This window comes from Lichenostomus cassidix, chromosome 2 (genome assembly GCF_008360975.1).
Source record: "Lichenostomus cassidix isolate B80296 chromosome 2, HeHo_3.0, whole genome shotgun sequence".
NCBI lineage: Eukaryota > Metazoa > Chordata > Aves > Passeriformes > Meliphagidae > Lichenostomus > Lichenostomus cassidix.
In genome coordinates, this window is record NC_139482.1 from 98,927,600 (window position 1) to 98,944,969 (window position 17,370).

Consider the following 17,370-nt stretch of genomic DNA (forward strand, 5'->3'; position numbering starts at 1 on the left):
GCTACATGAAAAGAAGTATTAGATTTTTCTTTTAAGACGTCATGGGCTTACCTTCTGTCACAAGCTGCTCCCCTTGAAATTCTTCATCAAATACAACATTTCTCAATAAGCTGTTTTCTGGGATTATGCGTTTTTCTGCCTCAGGTTTATACATCACAGCTCTGTTAGAGATAATCACGAGTCATTAAATCACACAAAGTACTAGAAACAACAAATTGAAAAGATTGATAAGATTGGTAAGAATCCAGCATAATTTTCACGTCATCACTACTTGACTACACCAAGCTCAAATCTGGGAGCATTCACCTAAAATTGAAGTCTTTTCACAGTTTTAAAATGGTTAAAGAAATACCTGCTCTATTGCTGCAGAGTAAAAGAAAACACTGAAATAATGGTTACCATATGTTTGTCTTTCCATACTTGTTCTCTGCTGTCAGTCACACCTACCTAGATTTCTGATAAGTACATCAGGCATCTGAGTGATGTTTCAATCACCACAGGAAGCAGGAGAATGCTATTTTGGTTACAAGTGAAAGCCTTTTGAGAGGAAAAATTGACTAGTCAATGTCAGAGAGGCAGCAGGTGCCAGCCAACAGCAGGAACACAGAGCCAAGGAGCATGACTGCCAACAGAATGGATAAGACTGGGAGGCACAGGGATATAAATAGTCCTGGGAAAAATGGGAAGCTACAGGTCAGCAAGAGGAAATCTGGCACTCAGATAAGGTCAGAGCCATGGAGGAGGAAAGAATACCTCAGCACTACTAACTCTCAGGTCTAAGCTAGTTACCACGCTGCTGACTATATTTAATTTTGGAGTGAAGAACTTGAGGCACAAGTTGGCAGATGAGGCAGAGTACTCATTTCACTAAGTACCAAATCCTGCCCCTAAGTACCAAAGTACAAAATCATATTCTCATTCTAATGCAGTTACAGAATGGGACTGGACTGAGGAGAACTCAGTCACTGCAAGAAATACACATCTCTTTCAAGTTATCAAGGGGGATTTCAGAGAACCTCCCACAAAGAAATTACCAGCTAGACCACTATTTTCAAGAACCATGTGCCAGCCTGCTGACTAATAAAATCAATAAGTCATTTTGCTCACATACCAACATCCAGAAGCTGAATAAAAAAAGTTTCCAATATGTAGTTGTATTGAGCTTCTAGATGGGTTCTCTGTTGATCTGTAGACCAAAACTGTTTTCTAAGTACTTCTGCCCTTTAAGGAGGGTTCCATGATAGTGAGCATTGCCTCGCAAAACAATTCATAGAAAAATGAGGAATGAGCATCTAAGATATCTAAAATAAGCCAGTTTCCCAGTTTCACAAACTTAGCTGTTCCATGAGCTTTTTATTCAAAGTCATGCAGATAGATTCAGCAATATTTAATACTCCATTTGGATAAGAACATACACAATGATTTTCATACATTGTCAGGCAATGACATTTAAAAGCAGTAATGAAATAATGCTGTTCTGAAGTTTTGCACTGATTTATGTTCATCAGCACCTTAGTGCTCTACCTAGTCTTAACATTCTGCATTACATTATACCCTATAGACAGCACAAGTCACAAGTGCCACTTATGTCATTAAAAGCAGAGTATGCCATTTCTGTGTGTTTGAGTTATACAAACTGAAATGCAGAATAACATGGCTGCTATTTAAGACTGGCAAGGTATTTTCTACAAGTTTTCTTTGGGTGACATGAGCACATGTGGATGTTATTTTCCTCATATACACATCTACTCAAACACATTCTTTGTCAACAGAATTCAGCAAACCAGGACATGAACCTTGTTTGAAACTTAATACTCCTGGACTTCAGTATTATTCCCTTCATGAGCCTTTCTTTAAAATTTAAAGTCACATATTCTTTAGAAAGAGAGATACCAAGACAGAACATAAATCTTTCGACACAAAAAAGAAAACACTTCCCCAAAACCCAACACAATTGTGAATTTAAGAAAGTTGAAACAGAATAAAATCCTTAACTAGGATTATAGCTACAGTATGCAAGCAAAGCCATAAATGAACAAGCCCCCATCAACAACTTACAGATGCAAGACTTAATAGATCTCTACATATCATTACCATCTTTTAGTTTGCTTTTGCTATTTTTGGAAGCATGGTAAAACCATATTTGTGGCAGCATATATCTCTAGTTGTAATCTTTTATTAAACATCTGTCTCTTACAACAGCAAAGCACACCTTACCTGCGATACTGCTGCCTAGAAACCTCATCTCCACAAAGAAAACATACTGTTGATACCAACATGTTTGTTGTATGGAAGTTCTTTTCCATTGGATTCCACGTTACAGTAACTTCCTGACAAAATTAATAGACAACATACTGAGAAAAAAGAAATCTTATTGTTTGTATCAATGTAAGTCAACAGATTACTACAACACAAGTGAAACAGGACGTAATAAAAATTATGTGAGATTTTAATAAAGAATTAGTCAGAAATTTTCATTGATGACATTTAATTTAAATTAATAAAATTTGCTCAGAATAAAGCACTGTACTTACTTCATATGTTCCTTCTCTTAACACAAACTTCTCTGGAGACACAGTCATAACCTGAGGATCCATCAGTGCCTTTGTCTGCAGGTTTGCCAAGCACAGTGCTTTCACATAGGCAGCACGGGAACCTGTGTTTCTCACGTGGAAGGAAGCTTTCCGTACTCTTGCAGACAGTGATCCATCCAGTGTAACCATGAAGCTATCTGACAATTTTTTAACATTTTCTAAAGTTACACTGCTTGTTCCTCCATATCCAGATAACGGTATCTGGGAGAGAAAAGAGCCCCACCACCAAAAAAACAGTACTTCAAATGAAAAAAAGCTTAATAAATACAACTTATGTACAACTATGGTTAATTATATAAAGCGTTACAGAAAAACAAATGACAATGTTAAAAATGTCAACTGAAAAGACCTTGCAAGAAATAAAAGCCTAAATTTATTCCATCTTTTTCAAGTTCTACTTAAAGTTTAAGACCTACCTATAGAACAAGCCAAGTTCAGATTTTTTAACACTTCTAGAGTTAAAATCTTAGGCTACTTTTAATACAGTACATAAAATATTTCATCCTTCACAAAGGAAAAAATTGCATGCAAAATTGATACTAATGTTCAAAGCATAAAATTTAGTGCCCGTATGATTTTAGAAAGTGTACAGACACCCACAGTATATATATCTTGAATTTTCAGGTTTTTGATAGAAACAGCTATTCAGTGCTAGATTTTCAATACTTATGAAAAATGTATATTTAAAATTATTAGAAGATACGTTGGGACTCTTACAGTAAACTTAATTCCTGGCTGTGATCGAATCCCCAGCTGTTTGATTTCCAGCTTTGCAACGCAGCAAGTTATTCGAGTAGGTGTAAACATCAGGTATAGGTTAGTATCTTCTTTGGGACGGATTTTGAGTTCCCAGCTACTGCTTAAGCGTTGTTCTGATCCGAATATACTTTGCAGCTATAAAAACAGAGACATCAGAACTGACTGACTATAATAGGAAAAACACATAGCAGTAAAACTTACTACATTCATAACTAGGATATAACTTCTTCTAAATCCACATTAACTCCATTGACAATGGCTTATTAAAGCTGCAATGAGAAAGACAAAGTCCAAGGCACTTTATATTCCCACAATGAACATTTTGAAGCCTCTCCATTTAGACAATTTTTTGTTCTCAGTCCCCAGCCCGTCAAGGCTGAACCTTACCAGCATAAGGTTAATTCTCTCTCAGTTTAAGATTTTAGATTAAAAAATCTGAACATTTGAGGGAAAAAGGGGATATAAGTCAATGCAAAAAGACCCATTTACATAACAAAAAGACCCATTAGCCACAGAAATTCCTGAAAGCTAATTCCAGTTTTTCTATCCTCATCTGGACTCCCTCCTGCAAGAACTGACACTGATGGATCACTCCACCAAGTATTGGCTCTGTTGTGAAACAGCAGCTTAGAGAGCTGTAAACTGAGCTCCATTTTTCTGCAGCACTCTTATTTCAGCTGCTCCCAAGGTTGCCAGTGTAGCTTAAGCTCTCCTACCATGTTCATCTTGGCAGTCTCAAAACAAATACACAGCCCACTAACACTTCACTAACACTTTATAAATAAAAATTTATAATTTTTCTTATAAATATAGCCTGGTAACTCACAAACACTAAAGAGAAATTTTAATAACAGCCACCTGAAAGGAGTCTTGATCTTGGCCTCTTATCAACAATCTTAAATGCTGCGTCACAGTTGGAGAATCATTTCTTAGAGTTATCTTCTTCTGTCTGAAAAATATATTCAATTATATTTTACAGCAAATACAAATTAATTGCATATATTTATTTATGGAAACAATGGAACTGGGACAGTCAGTTTTGAGGCAATTTAATGGATGCTCATATAGCAAAACAATCCCCAAATACACACACACACATACACACACACACACACACACACAGAGCGCTTTTCTGAAGTTCAAGTACTGTACTGAATGGCTTGAACTTTGAAAGCAACCAGCAATTGTGTCAATACAAAAATTGCTTAAAAGTCCCCACTTTAGGACACAGTTATGATCAGATTATCCAGAGACATTTAGTTATGCAGAAACAAAGTCTTGTGAGTAGTCTGGCCCAGATTCACTGGAACAGTTGTAAAGAACTAAATTCAGGTTAACTTTTCATGTACTTCTCAATGTAATAGCAACACACAAAGTTACGGTCACTTGACAAAAATCAGGTTGACCAAATAATTTTTTTTTTCTCTGTGATACATCCTAGCATTGACCAGGCTTCTGGTACTCAGAGCTTTCCTCAGCAGAGGTAGGAAACATCTCCAGCAAGAGCAAGCACCTTTGTAATTTTAACAAGTCAAAAAACATTGACAGAAGAATGTGACAAGCCCTAAAACTGCTAAAACACAAGGGAATTGATGATGTAGTTGGAATCAAAGAGGAGGACAAAGAGAGCAAAGCCTCTCCCCTATCAACACTGGCAGACACGCTTTTATACTCTGTTGAAACAAAAATTATAAAAATCATTTCAGCTTCCTAAACCCAAGGGTTAATCAAAACTGTTTTACAGGAGGAACAGAAAATAGTAAGATAGCAGCATACATGAAAGAAGCAGTAATTCCCAAAAACCAAATAACCAAAACTACTGTTGGAAGCACACTACCTTAACAAACCAGAAAAATAGAAACATAGATATCAGAAACAGTTCTTGGCTACAACCTGGATTGCTTTTAAACCACCAGGAACATCATTAGATTCCTCAAAAAGTTCAGTATTAACCAATAGTGGATTAGTCCTTCAAGTAATACTTACTAGAAGTTCAGAGATCTGCAAAACTTGTAGACTTTTTACATAGAAAAGGAGCAAATAATATCCAAACAATTATGAACAATTTCACTAAAGCATAGAATACTGAACCCGTAAACTTGAAACTAAAAAAGTGCAGACAAGAAGCAGTCTGAAGGATAAATTAATTCATAATTAGGGACAAAACAGATTCTCCATCACTAAAAGTTTTAACACTGAAACATATTCAAACAAATTAAGGGATGTTCAACCATTTATGCTATTCTGATGGTCAAATTATATTACACAGACTAGATTCTGTTAGCTGCAATGGATGAGATGAAGAAAAACAAGCATAATTTATCTCTACCAAGAGACAGGTATTAGAAGAACCAACAGAATTTTCCCATCAGCTTAGCTGGAAAATACTTTTCTCCTTATTTCTACTTACATGGTATTCTAAACTTACTGAACCAGATATTCTAATGATAACTAAAGAGTCCTCAAGAATACACAAAGCTCAAACAAGATCTGCTTCCAAAAATTTCTTGCCCAAGAAAAAGAACTGTTACACACTGCTTCTTTCACTTGAGGCATAGAACAAATCACTGAGAATTATCAGTATGAATAGGAAATTTTACTTCAAATAAGTGCAATGTAATATCCTTAACTTGATATCTATATGAATGGCTGTCCAACTTATACTTACACCGATGTTCCAAGTGATACTGCTCCCCAGGCAACGAACTGCTTGTTGGAGAGGATGAGTGGAAACTCTGAGCACCCAGCAGCTGCAGACACAGCTCTGTTTTTCTCAGTCTTCACCTCACCTTTTATCATCACTTCATACTGAGGCCCAGATGGCAGCACAAGGATTTTCAAAGTACTTTAAAAATAAACAAATTAATTAATTAATACATTTAAATCCCACAACAGAACAAGATTAGCTGATGAAATCAAAACATACCTAAAAAAAAAAAAAAGGCATTTTTAAAACTACCTTCTCAAGGGGAAAAAAACAAATACTTCTTTCTGTTATATGACAAAGGCCAGCTTTAGGTGTGGCAAAATCTAAATCCTTTGGGCTGTAAATACACACATCACATTGTACCTTACACATTCTTCTGAAGTATTTAATCTGAAAATGACTCAGATAAGTATTTCAGAGACTGTAGCCAGGCAAATTATTTTTTGTCCATACTAATTTCTAATTATTTTGACAGACTAATTTTTGAAAGAAACAAAGTCTGTCTGTAGATTAAAGAGATGCATTTTGAATGCCTGGAGAAACTTCATTGAATTTTGACAGGTGTGAGAGAGCCAGGAGCATCAAGGAAAGAAATCCAGGTTTTAAAGTATAGGCTGAAGCATTTGTTATAGCACAGACACATTTCAAGTCAAGAACAAAACTCCAGAAGCTCCACTGTAGCTGTCATTGAATCCCTATGATGCCTGCTGACAGAGCCCTGAATCACATCAGCAGGGAGCACGGACCCTCATTACTGCCTGTTAGTTTACCGGTCTTTGGCAGCACTTGCACATAGACTACAAAGTTTCCAATCCTCCCGAGTACCTCGAACCTGTAAAAATTCAATCTATCCAATAGTCTCATACTGTCACTAGCACAGAACTTCTCATTGTTTAATTTAAATGCACTGGAGAGGTCTGGTTAAGCTAGACAGTGAAGCTTAACATATTTTGAAGATACTCCTTTGTCCATTCTTGCTCTGTCACAGCAGAAACTGGAAAATATGTAACAAGAGAAGAAAGGCTGCTCTGAAGAAATGAGTCAGACCCCTGACATTGCCAAAAACTCTCACATGACATCTTAATGGTCACTTGAACCAATCAAGTTTATTTTGCAGAATGAAATTCAACAGGTCCTAATGAGCAAAACTATGAATGCTTACATCTGCAAAAGGAAAATGTACATTAGTGTTGTACACAACAAACTTCTGTCTGATTACAGCAGACAAGTGAATACTTATGATCCTGATCTGCTCTTGTTTTTTTTTCATATGTAAGATAGAAATAACATTTCCCTTACCTCAGCAGAGAGAGTAAGAGGGGAGCAACTGAAGAGGATGCTGAAGGTAAGTGTTTAGAAGCTTTGTTGTTCTTTAGAAGTAACTATAAGAGGGGTTTCAGGGACTTGCACCATTTGTTTATACTAAAAAAGTCTTAGAATGTTTCTTGATGGAAAATATTACCTATTCATTCAGCTATACACACCTGATGAGGCAGATAACCTATAGAAAAAGTGAACTTGAACAAAAATCCTTTAGCAATGGATGAGAACTCTCATGAAAACAACTGAAGACAAAGTCTCTCATAGGTCAAACTTTAAATTTGTTCATTACCTTAAGGTCAAAAGTAGTTCAGTTTAACACATACAGCACAGAATCAGTTATGTTACCTTTCTGTAGTTGTTACATTCTTTGGAAAAAACTGGACAGTCACTACTTGTTCTTCTTCAGGAAGAAGGAAAAGGTCCTCAGGTTCAACAGCAAAGCAGCTGCCCCGATCTGACATCTGAAAGCAGGCAAGGGGAAAGGGAAGGGTTAGTTACCTATTTTAATGGATTAAACATTTCTGCAACATGTAATACAATTTGGTTGTGCACCCGCTGTACATGCAGTTCAGACAGTTTGATTACATCTGGAGTCTTCAAAACTTTATCAATTAACCTCCAGTAGCATCACTTAATGTGGCTTTTGTTATACTAGTAATATATCCTATTTCCATGGCCTCTCATTCTAGAAATAATGGGCTCACAACCCTTAATTTTTTTTTTCAGGTAAAATGGAACCAGCTGCTCCTTCTGTTGACTTTGAAATGCTAGTTTCAAATGGTTTTAGTTACCATTCAGTCTGGAACAATATTTTCCATGGATTCTCAAAAAGGTCAAGTTAAGTAAAGACACTGCCTATCTGAAAAGAACTCACATTGTATTTGAGTTGGAGGGATGTACACTGAAAACTAATGCAGTTTTATTAGAAAATACAGATGCTTCCCAATGCTAATATGCACCTCTGCTCTAAACAGGCTTTACCCTACCAGCTAACTAACACCTGCCATGCAGCACAGGCTTCACTACTTCCACATATAACAAATATTTTTGTTAAAATTTAGTAAAAATCATAAGGTACATTTGTTGTAACAAATATAACTGAAGTTGAGCAAAAGAACACCCATATGGTTTTTCCAAAAAAAGCAAGCTAATCTCTTTGCCATATTTTATTCCCTTTACATGAACTTATAAAGCTTTCGTCAAACCACAGAGCTGAGCTAAAATCCCAAGGCTGAGCTCTGCTTCAATACAATATGAACAGCACAAAAATCACAACTTCAAGAGGGAAAAGCCAACCTACCTTAACTTTCAAATACACACTAATGTTTCCAGCATTTTTCAATGGCAGCTGCTGCTTGACTGTTGAACCCACACTAGTAGACAGATGTATTTTCTGTAAAAATTAAGTGGGTATGTTTGTATACATACATATATAACAAAATCAAACACTGAAGTAGGAAACACACTTTGTAAATATACACAAACCTGTAAGTCCTTCGGAGCATGTATCCTTGCTGTTCCAGCTCTTGCTCGGAGAGAAATACTTTTAATGACAGTGCTAGGTCCTGGACTATCCACTTCCACGTCCACTCTTGCCAAGAACTCATCTGCTGGACCCAAGGAATCTAGGAGCAATTTCATGAGTAACAAAAGCAAGCAGGTTTGCCAGCAGCAAAGGCCATTCCTATGGATGCACGTCTCACTTCAGCTACTGTTCAATATTCATGCGGTGATAATAACAGAAGCTCTCCCATTACTCCTGCAACACTTCTTTCCTCTTTTAAATAAAGTCTCACAAGACCTTATTTAAGAGTTTTACCTTTTTGTCAAATGTGACTGAAATTGTCACTAATCCATACAAAAAACAATCCCACCACAGTAGCCAAACTAGTTGATATATGTACTATTTTCTATTCAGGAAGCCAGAACAATTCAGAGGTTTCTTTGAATTTATTACCCACTTTGCAACCAATGCAATGTTTTCTTAAGTGATGGTTTCATTCTCTCAGTAAAAGGAGTAACAAATATTCCACACATCTTGAAGGACAAACTTTGTACAGCTTAATACTGAAGTATAAATGTCCCTGGTAATATATATAGGATTACGACAGAGAGGTATTCTGTCTCTTACAGTTACTAAAAATGAATGTGATACCTGAAATATTAGTGCACACAAACCAAATATGGTTTCAAGTTTGCAGCCTATTCCTACTATTCTAACACATGTATACATTAAAACTCAAATCTGTTTCAGCTGAAATGAAAATTAAATTACTTTACCTGAACAAGAAATTTGTTTCTTAGATGCATGGAACAGAACCCAAACTGTTAAAGCTTCAGGATCCTGAAAGAGAAATTAGTTGACTCATCTTATGGGCATGGAGAGAATCATTGAGAGGAGAACACAAACAAACAAAATACCCACAAAAGCCAAACAAAACTCTCAAAAATGTGCACTCCCTAAAAATCATTACTTTGAATTCAAATATTCAGCACTGTCATTACAAACAGCAAGTAAAAAGAAGAATCAGCCAACTATGAACTACTCACTTGCCCATCATAGCTTGCATGTATCACATGATTCACAACTGATGGAGCTGCTACCTGAGAAACTGCATCCATTTGTTCATTAGAATTATTAACTGGTTCTTTGGAAAAGGTGAAGCACCGCCACGCTACTGCATTCTGTCCCAAAAAAAAAAAAAAAAAAAAAAGTATTACAAGAATTAAATCTCTTATTGTCACTAACAGCAATGACAAAGGTGAGAAATGCAAGACAAGTGTTGAATGATCCAAGTAGTTTGGAAAAAAATAATCAAAAATCAGCCCATAGTTTTGGTAACTATATGATAGTCCAACAACCCCTCTCAAAACAATAGGAAATCCTTTTGCAGCAAAAGGGGACAAGCAGAGCCTGATTAGCTTAAGCCTCCAAGAAGTTTGGCTGTTCAAGACCAAACACCACCAGTCCCCAAGACAACCTGATCCACTTTAACATAAGGCCAGTCCTTTCTTGTTCCCCTACATCAGGAAACAGCACAAATCAACAGCCAGCCAAGCCTAGGCAAAAACTTGAAATCTGCATTGCCAGAGATGCAGAGAGGACCACACAGTAGCCTCTCAGACCGGCTATTACCTAGTGGGAATCAAAGCCCATAGAGCAAAGAGCCCTGGTCTTGCTCCTGCAGAGGAAGAGGGAATATGTTGAACTTGCTAACAGCAAGCTTGGCTGCTTGTTTGAGGAGTCAGTTGTTCCATTTGAATAGTGGAATATGTCTCCAGCTTCTGAGAGGGAAGAGGGAAGCTTCCAGCTTCTCAGAGGGAAGGTTTAGGCAACACAACCCTCTTCCTATCTGCTGCCCAGTGCTATCAAAACAAACATCAGAGGCAGAATCCCATAGCTAAGCTATAAAAAGTAACCAACAGACATGAAACAAAACACCACACCTATCCCACAAGTATTTTTGTTGGTACCATTACAGAAGAATCAGATTACCACCCTGCAAAAACCATTTATTTCCTGACTAACAAAAGACTTCTTGGGAACCTTATATCTAGTGTCCAAGATATATTTCTTAATGATATATAACATAAAGTGTTTGGGTATTAAAATTCAGTATCACAAGATGTTAACTCTCACATACAGGAAGTTTACTGTACTTACTGCATTAATAATAAGTCTAATTGGCACAAAAGCATGGGTTTTGTTGATAAGTTTTAAGGGAAGAGCCTTCCAACTGCCAGAAGTCAAATCACCAAAATCCAAGTAGTCTTGTCCGGTTTCCACCTGTTTTTAAGGCAAAGCAGAACTCAGAAGAAAGGCAAATCTTCAAAACACAATACCCTACAAAAGCACCAGGAAAGTAAGGATGTTATTCACCTATTCCATCCTTTTAACACTATATCCACATATAATACAAACCTCCTACTAGATGTAGGAGGAGTCTAAGAAACATGGGGTTTTTTATATTAGCCAATTGGCTGTAACACCTTCTATCTCCCATTCATTTTGCCTGAACCAATTAAGCCAATCTTAGTGCAATGTTTATCCACCAAAACCCAGCACACAATCAGATTATTTTGGTTAGTTCAAGTTAAAAGTAAGTTTAAACCATTATTCCATGATTATTGCCAGCAAGTAAGAAATATCAGTTTTAGATAGTTAAAAACTCAAGAAAATAACTAAGGAGCAGTTAATTTTTGCTAGCTTAAAAACATTTAAGTGTCATGATCTGCAGTAAAATACAGATTTTATTTGGTATTCTTTTCAATCTCAAGAATGTAACAAAACATGCAGAGATTGAGCACAGGATTTAAATTTAATTTCAACATGACACAAGTTTGAACCATGTAGTATGAAGAACATGGAGAATGGACTACATGTAAAAATTTTTTTTAATGCATTAAAAATTAATAAAAATTTATGGAAGAAGCATTAAAAATTATATCTATTCACGTGCATTCATTACTTCAAAACACATACTTAGCCCAAAGCAAGAAAAAGAGCACCATAAATGGAAAAAAAAAAAAAAAATTAGCTGTGGCTGATGACTGAAAATTTTACTTTTATCAACCATGCCACAGACTATCATGTAATTTGTTCACGCACCTCTAAAAGTATCATTAAGCCTTTTTCTGCCTGTCCACACTCTTAAATCTATTTAAATCTGACCACATGAAGCCAGATTTAATTCTTACTGTCACACTCTCTCCCACCTGGTTGTTCTTCATAATAAGACACAAGACAAAAGCATTTTACACATCCACTTAATTTTAATTTTTAATTAGTCCAAAATTAGAAAATATTCTCTACAATCATAAACAAGCTAGAGGTAGTAAGAAACCAAGACAAAGTCTACTTGATGTAAGAAATAAAGAAATCCTTACAATTGGAAATAAATTATTTTTGTTACATTTAATGCCCAATCCAACACAGCAGATACTTAGAGAGCATTAAAAATCTCATCCAGTCTTTCAACAATGAAAAAGTAATGCATTTTAACTTATTCTTTCCACACAGAATCCTTCATTTCCAGCTAGGTGCTTTTCCACAACTAGAACTTCCCAGATAGCAATAAGCTTCCCAAAAATTTTCTTACATTCCTACTCAAAACTTACGAAATTCCATGTTTCTTTGAGGAACAACATTGCATTCCTATTATTTTCTAGTGTGAATAAATGATTCATAAAATTGCAACAACAACAAAAGAGCCACAATAAGCAGCTACTTACTTCTAAATCAGGATTTTCAGCAACTGCTGTCAGAACTACCCTGCTTGCCAAAGCTTCTGACTGAACAACTGTCTCAGCATCTGCAGAAACTGGCCAAGATGAAACATTGAGGACACACTGGAAGATCCCCGAACAAGAAGGCAAAAAAAGTATTTTCAGGTCGTTGGTAGAGTAAGATCCTACAATGGTTTTGTTCTTGAAAACCAGACACTGATATTTCATAGGATCCATCTGAAAAACAAAATAGCTGTCATTTTTAACAGGCCTTTTGCCAGAAGACATCTCCTTTGCAAATACCACATTTATTGGCACCACTGCTCGACAGACGTTTTGTACATGTTTTTCCTCCATTTAATTAATGTATCTTCATATCCATGCCCCATTTCCATCCACATCAACTGCAGGCTTTTCTTTTAATTTAAACAGAGAATTTAGCCTGAAAATTGCTGAGGTTTCTTTCTACCACCTAATGAAAGATTGACACTGGGAAAATTAATTAATAAGTAAAACCCTGATTTTTGAGAAAGAACAGCAATGTATCTCAGTTGACTGAAAAAAATAGTTTTTAATTATACTGTGCAAACAAATGCATATGTTTATTCATGGAAACGACTGTAAAGCAATTTCATTTAAAAAATCACCTCTTGATACAACAGAATCGCTGGTTACAACCACTGTATAAAAGGCCCATGCCACTGAGTGATTAGAAAAATCATGCAACCAATTGTAACTCTCATACACACACACACACACATATGTATACACATGAAGCCACAGAACTGTGGCTTGGTGTTCTTAAAGAGAAAACATTCTGATAAAATGAGATCAAAACCAGCAATCACACTCCTGGAAAGACACGTGCTACACCTGTTGGAAGAGCATACCTAAGGAGGGATGTGATCACAATTTCTAAGATTTACAAGCTGCAATATTTAAAGTGAATCGTCTGCTATTTCTCAGTAACAGGGACCAAATAAAAACAGCAAGAACCATATTTAAAAAAAGAAAAAGGCAATACTTCACACAATCTACAACTGTAGACTACACTACATAATTTCAACAGATTAACTAGATAAAGAGCAGTCTACCTAAAACTAGTAAGAACAGAAATTACATCTAACACAAAAGTTACCAAGTATCAAACTACCAGAAGCTCAGAGTATCCTGTTCTGTTGTTATATTCTTCTCTACTAAGTGTATTCCTCATTAAAAAATTTAATCGTTCTGATGGACCTTGAATCTAACTAATTCTCATTTTCTCAAGATATTTTCCTTCTGGAACTATTGCTACGATAACAGAAATATATAGAATTTAACAAAATTAAAGAGCAAGAGAGCCAATTCATGAGAGCCTACCTACAACCCACAGAACAACCCATCTAGCTTGAAGCCTGCTCCAAATATTTCCTATTCTCCATCGCTCAAGATCTCTTGATTTCAAGAAAAATAGAAAAAAACTGCCAAAGACGTTTTAGAGGTAACAATCCTCAGCAGGGATGCCTTCTTGCCTAGGGCTGACTTTTCTTGTGTACACAATGGTGGGAATGAATAACCCATGGACTCAAACCTACCACCACACTTATTGCATGCAATACAATTCTACAAGTCAATGACATGCTGTGGCATTTACCTCACGAAGTTTACTTGTTGGAGGAAGGCAGGTGGCCTGGCTGAAAGAAGGTAGCATTGTTTTTGTGCATACTAACTATAAAACAGGTGGAAAATTGCAAATCAGTATAGAAAGCTAATTTTACATATTTGACATGTGGTAAGATTACAGCATTACTTAACTTTACTTTAAAAAACAATCTCTTACCTTTTCCCCATTAATTGAAATGCTGAGAATTCCAATGCTGACCTGCAACCACCGGTCAGTTGGATTATAAATGCTAAGAACCGTCTGTGATGCAATTCCCACACAACAGGCATTAGGGAACTTCAGTTCTTCTGGTACTTTTATGTGTCCTTTGGAAGAAAACATGCTCCTGTTAGTTACAAGTACCCAGAAGCAAATCAGCATTCAGGCTGGCACCAAGTTTATGAACTCATCTGACAAATGCTTCATTATGGCAAGGAAATGAAGCGTTTCACTCCTACAGCTCTCATAAGCATGTTTTCCACAAGCATGAAATTTGAAATTTCAATCATTTCTAATTTGCTTCTTAAAGTTCTACTGTCACAAAAATAAATACTTTTGGAAATGGCACATTCTATGCAGACACACAAAGTATATATTTATACACCTCATATAAAACACTCAGTGGTCACAACTTAATCAGTACTGACCCAGCTCAGAAAATTTGAACATTAGTGTTGTAACACCTTGTTAGTACAAAAATAGACGAGGAGTATTTCACTATTTTAAAATGCACTAACGAGATCGATGATTTAGAACAATCAATAAACAAGCCTCAACTGTCACAGATTCGTATCTTCAACCCCACTAGCTTGTCAGATTTCTCTTTCTCCTACGAAAGGTAGTTCTAGATCCTTTACATCAATACATACCTACTTAATATTGGAGAATGCTGAAATCCCTGTAAATTATGAGAAAAGTTTTTTAAGACCATTAGGGGAGCGATAAGAATAGACACTGAATTCAGAGAACATCATTAAACAAGGAAAACTAGTAACAATGTTTGCATAAACAACAATTGCAGTTAGACTTCATACCATCTTAATTTTATTAACTATAATACAAGCAAGATTGCTATCACCATTTCTGCCCACAGCTTTATTTCAAACACACTGTAAAAAACACACTTACCAATACCAGGTGACTTTGACAACTCCCACTCACTTTTGCCAGCTCCAAGAGGTGGTCCAGTACATGATTTTATATTTAAGATATTATTCCATGGAGTAGTGTGTGGATTATAAAGTGAAGCTGCACGCAAAGAGCCAGGACCAATATTTGGACCTAAAGGAACTCCTACCACAAGTGGATTCTCAACATGTCCTGCTGGGATACCAGAACATGGAAGTCCTGCTGGAAGGCCAAAACCTGCAGTGTTGCAGCCATGAAACTGAGACAGAACTGCATTTCCAGTAGATTGTCCCAGATGCTGTTGTGCAAATGAAGTTGTTGCAAGAGAATGCCCTGGAAGCAAGGGGGGAAGAGAAGAAGAAAATGCTTGACTCTCAGAGGTAGTGACATGGGATTTAACAGTTGATATAGGAACATACTGTTCCCCAGACGAGTTTTGATTGCATGGCAAGCAGGTGTTTAATCCAGTATGAACAGGTAATATATTCAGAGATGGTAATCCTTGTCTCTGTGCTTTGTTCATTTGATCGTGACACACTTCTTGTGCATCAGCATTGACAGAAAGTGACTGAAAGGCACAAAGTTTATGTGGGAAAGCTGATTTAACATGGTCTAGCTCTTCACGATTTTCTGGTACATTCAAAGGCAAAGCTGGAAGCTGCTTTTCAATCTTCAGAAAACCTTCTTTGGCCAGTTCTTGGTCCAGTACATTATCAAGTTTTCTTTGAAGACCAGCAAGTTCATTTTCTTCTCGTTTCTGGTCAACACTAAGTACTGCTTCTTTTCTATTTCTTTGACAAGAGTGGTCTTCTAGATCTTCTTTTCTGTGTTCCTGTGGAGGAGTTGGGCTGGCCCGAATTATTGTTGTGCTCAGTTCACCAGCATTTTCATCCTAGTAAACAAATGTAACATGAAGTATTACATATTTTAGAAAAGCAATTGGGTACATAAGATAGGCCTTAATACTGGTATTACCTGTTCAGGAAACTTTCCTGTCTGATCATTACTGGTATTGCCATCCAACGTAAATAATCAAGTTTTACTTTTGTAACTGTGGCTCTTTGCCTTGAAAAAAGAAAAACCTGCAACTTCAGCCTGTCTGCTATCTAAAGACACATTCTACTGGGTCTGGCCTAGATAGAGTTGATTTTCTTCACAGCAGTCTCTGTGGTTCTGTATTTTCAGATTTGTGTTCAAAACATTGACAGCACACTAGACATACTTGCCAGATTAAAAAAGAAAATAAAATAATTGAATGGCCTTGAACCAAATCACTAACCAAAAAGGATTCAAGATGCATGAAAATGCATTGACACAAACATTTTCTTTGTCCACTCTCACAAAAAAATCACTCAAGCCCAGAGATATTCCATTTTGGCAGGTATGGTGCACCTGGATGAGCATATTTACATAGACATCCATGTCAGAAAGGTTCTTCAGGTTTTGTCTGCCTGTTTTTTTAAGTTCCATTCACAATTACACACACTTTGGAAGGGGGGAGATGTAACACAGATTCCAGATTCCAAGGAACACATAAATTCAGATAAAAGACTGCCAATTATTCTAATCAGCGTAAGACTGCAAGTCTAAACACAAATTTCACCTTCAATGTACATTCTTTTCTAAAGCAATAAAAACAGTCAGAATGACTGTCAGAGATAAAAAATTATAGTTTTAGTCCTGAAAAAAGAAGTACAAGCTTAACTATGTAATTATAAACATATTCTCCAGAAAAACTAACAAACCAGGAAAAAAGCTGTCTCCTAACAGCTGACGCTGAACAGGAAGGGAGCCTCAGGAGAGACAAAAGCAGATACAGATCCTGCAAAAAACTACTGGAATACTGCACTATATTCCAAGAACAGAATAACAATGAGAAACTATAGAAAAAAATTAAAGGAAAAAATACATCAATTCTAACATTTTCAAAAGTTCATAGTTCCTTGATTGTTTTAATATGTTTGCATTTATTACAGTGTGTGCATTAG

General features: G+C 36.3%; 1 protein-coding gene across 7 annotated transcripts in view; it reads right to left on the bottom strand.

The window, feature by feature from the left end:
• Positions 1-17,370, bottom strand: part of CEP192 (centrosomal protein 192) — a 56,335-nt gene that overhangs the window by 20,258 nt on the left and 18,707 nt on the right. For all 7 annotated transcript variants that reach the window (XM_085052488.1, XM_085052487.1, XM_085052491.1 and 4 more), the window contains 15 exons: positions 15,383-16,274; positions 14,432-14,580; positions 12,616-12,846; positions 11,048-11,170; positions 9,934-10,068; positions 9,664-9,727; positions 8,869-9,008; positions 8,684-8,776; positions 7,729-7,844; positions 6,022-6,198; positions 4,212-4,302; positions 3,312-3,488; positions 2,535-2,795; positions 2,218-2,330; positions 52-161 (listed from right to left, as the gene is read on the bottom strand). In XM_085052488.1, coding sequence (XP_084908614.1) covers positions 52-161; positions 2,218-2,330; positions 2,535-2,795; positions 3,312-3,488; positions 4,212-4,302; positions 6,022-6,198; positions 7,729-7,844; positions 8,684-8,776; positions 8,869-9,008; positions 9,664-9,727; positions 9,934-10,068; positions 11,048-11,170; positions 12,616-12,846; positions 14,432-14,580; positions 15,383-16,274 — 2,872 coding nt within the window. The remainder of the gene's footprint in view (positions 1-51; positions 162-2,217; positions 2,331-2,534; positions 2,796-3,311; positions 3,489-4,211; positions 4,303-6,021; positions 6,199-7,728; positions 7,845-8,683; positions 8,777-8,868; positions 9,009-9,663; positions 9,728-9,933; positions 10,069-11,047; positions 11,171-12,615; positions 12,847-14,431; positions 14,581-15,382; positions 16,275-17,370) is intronic.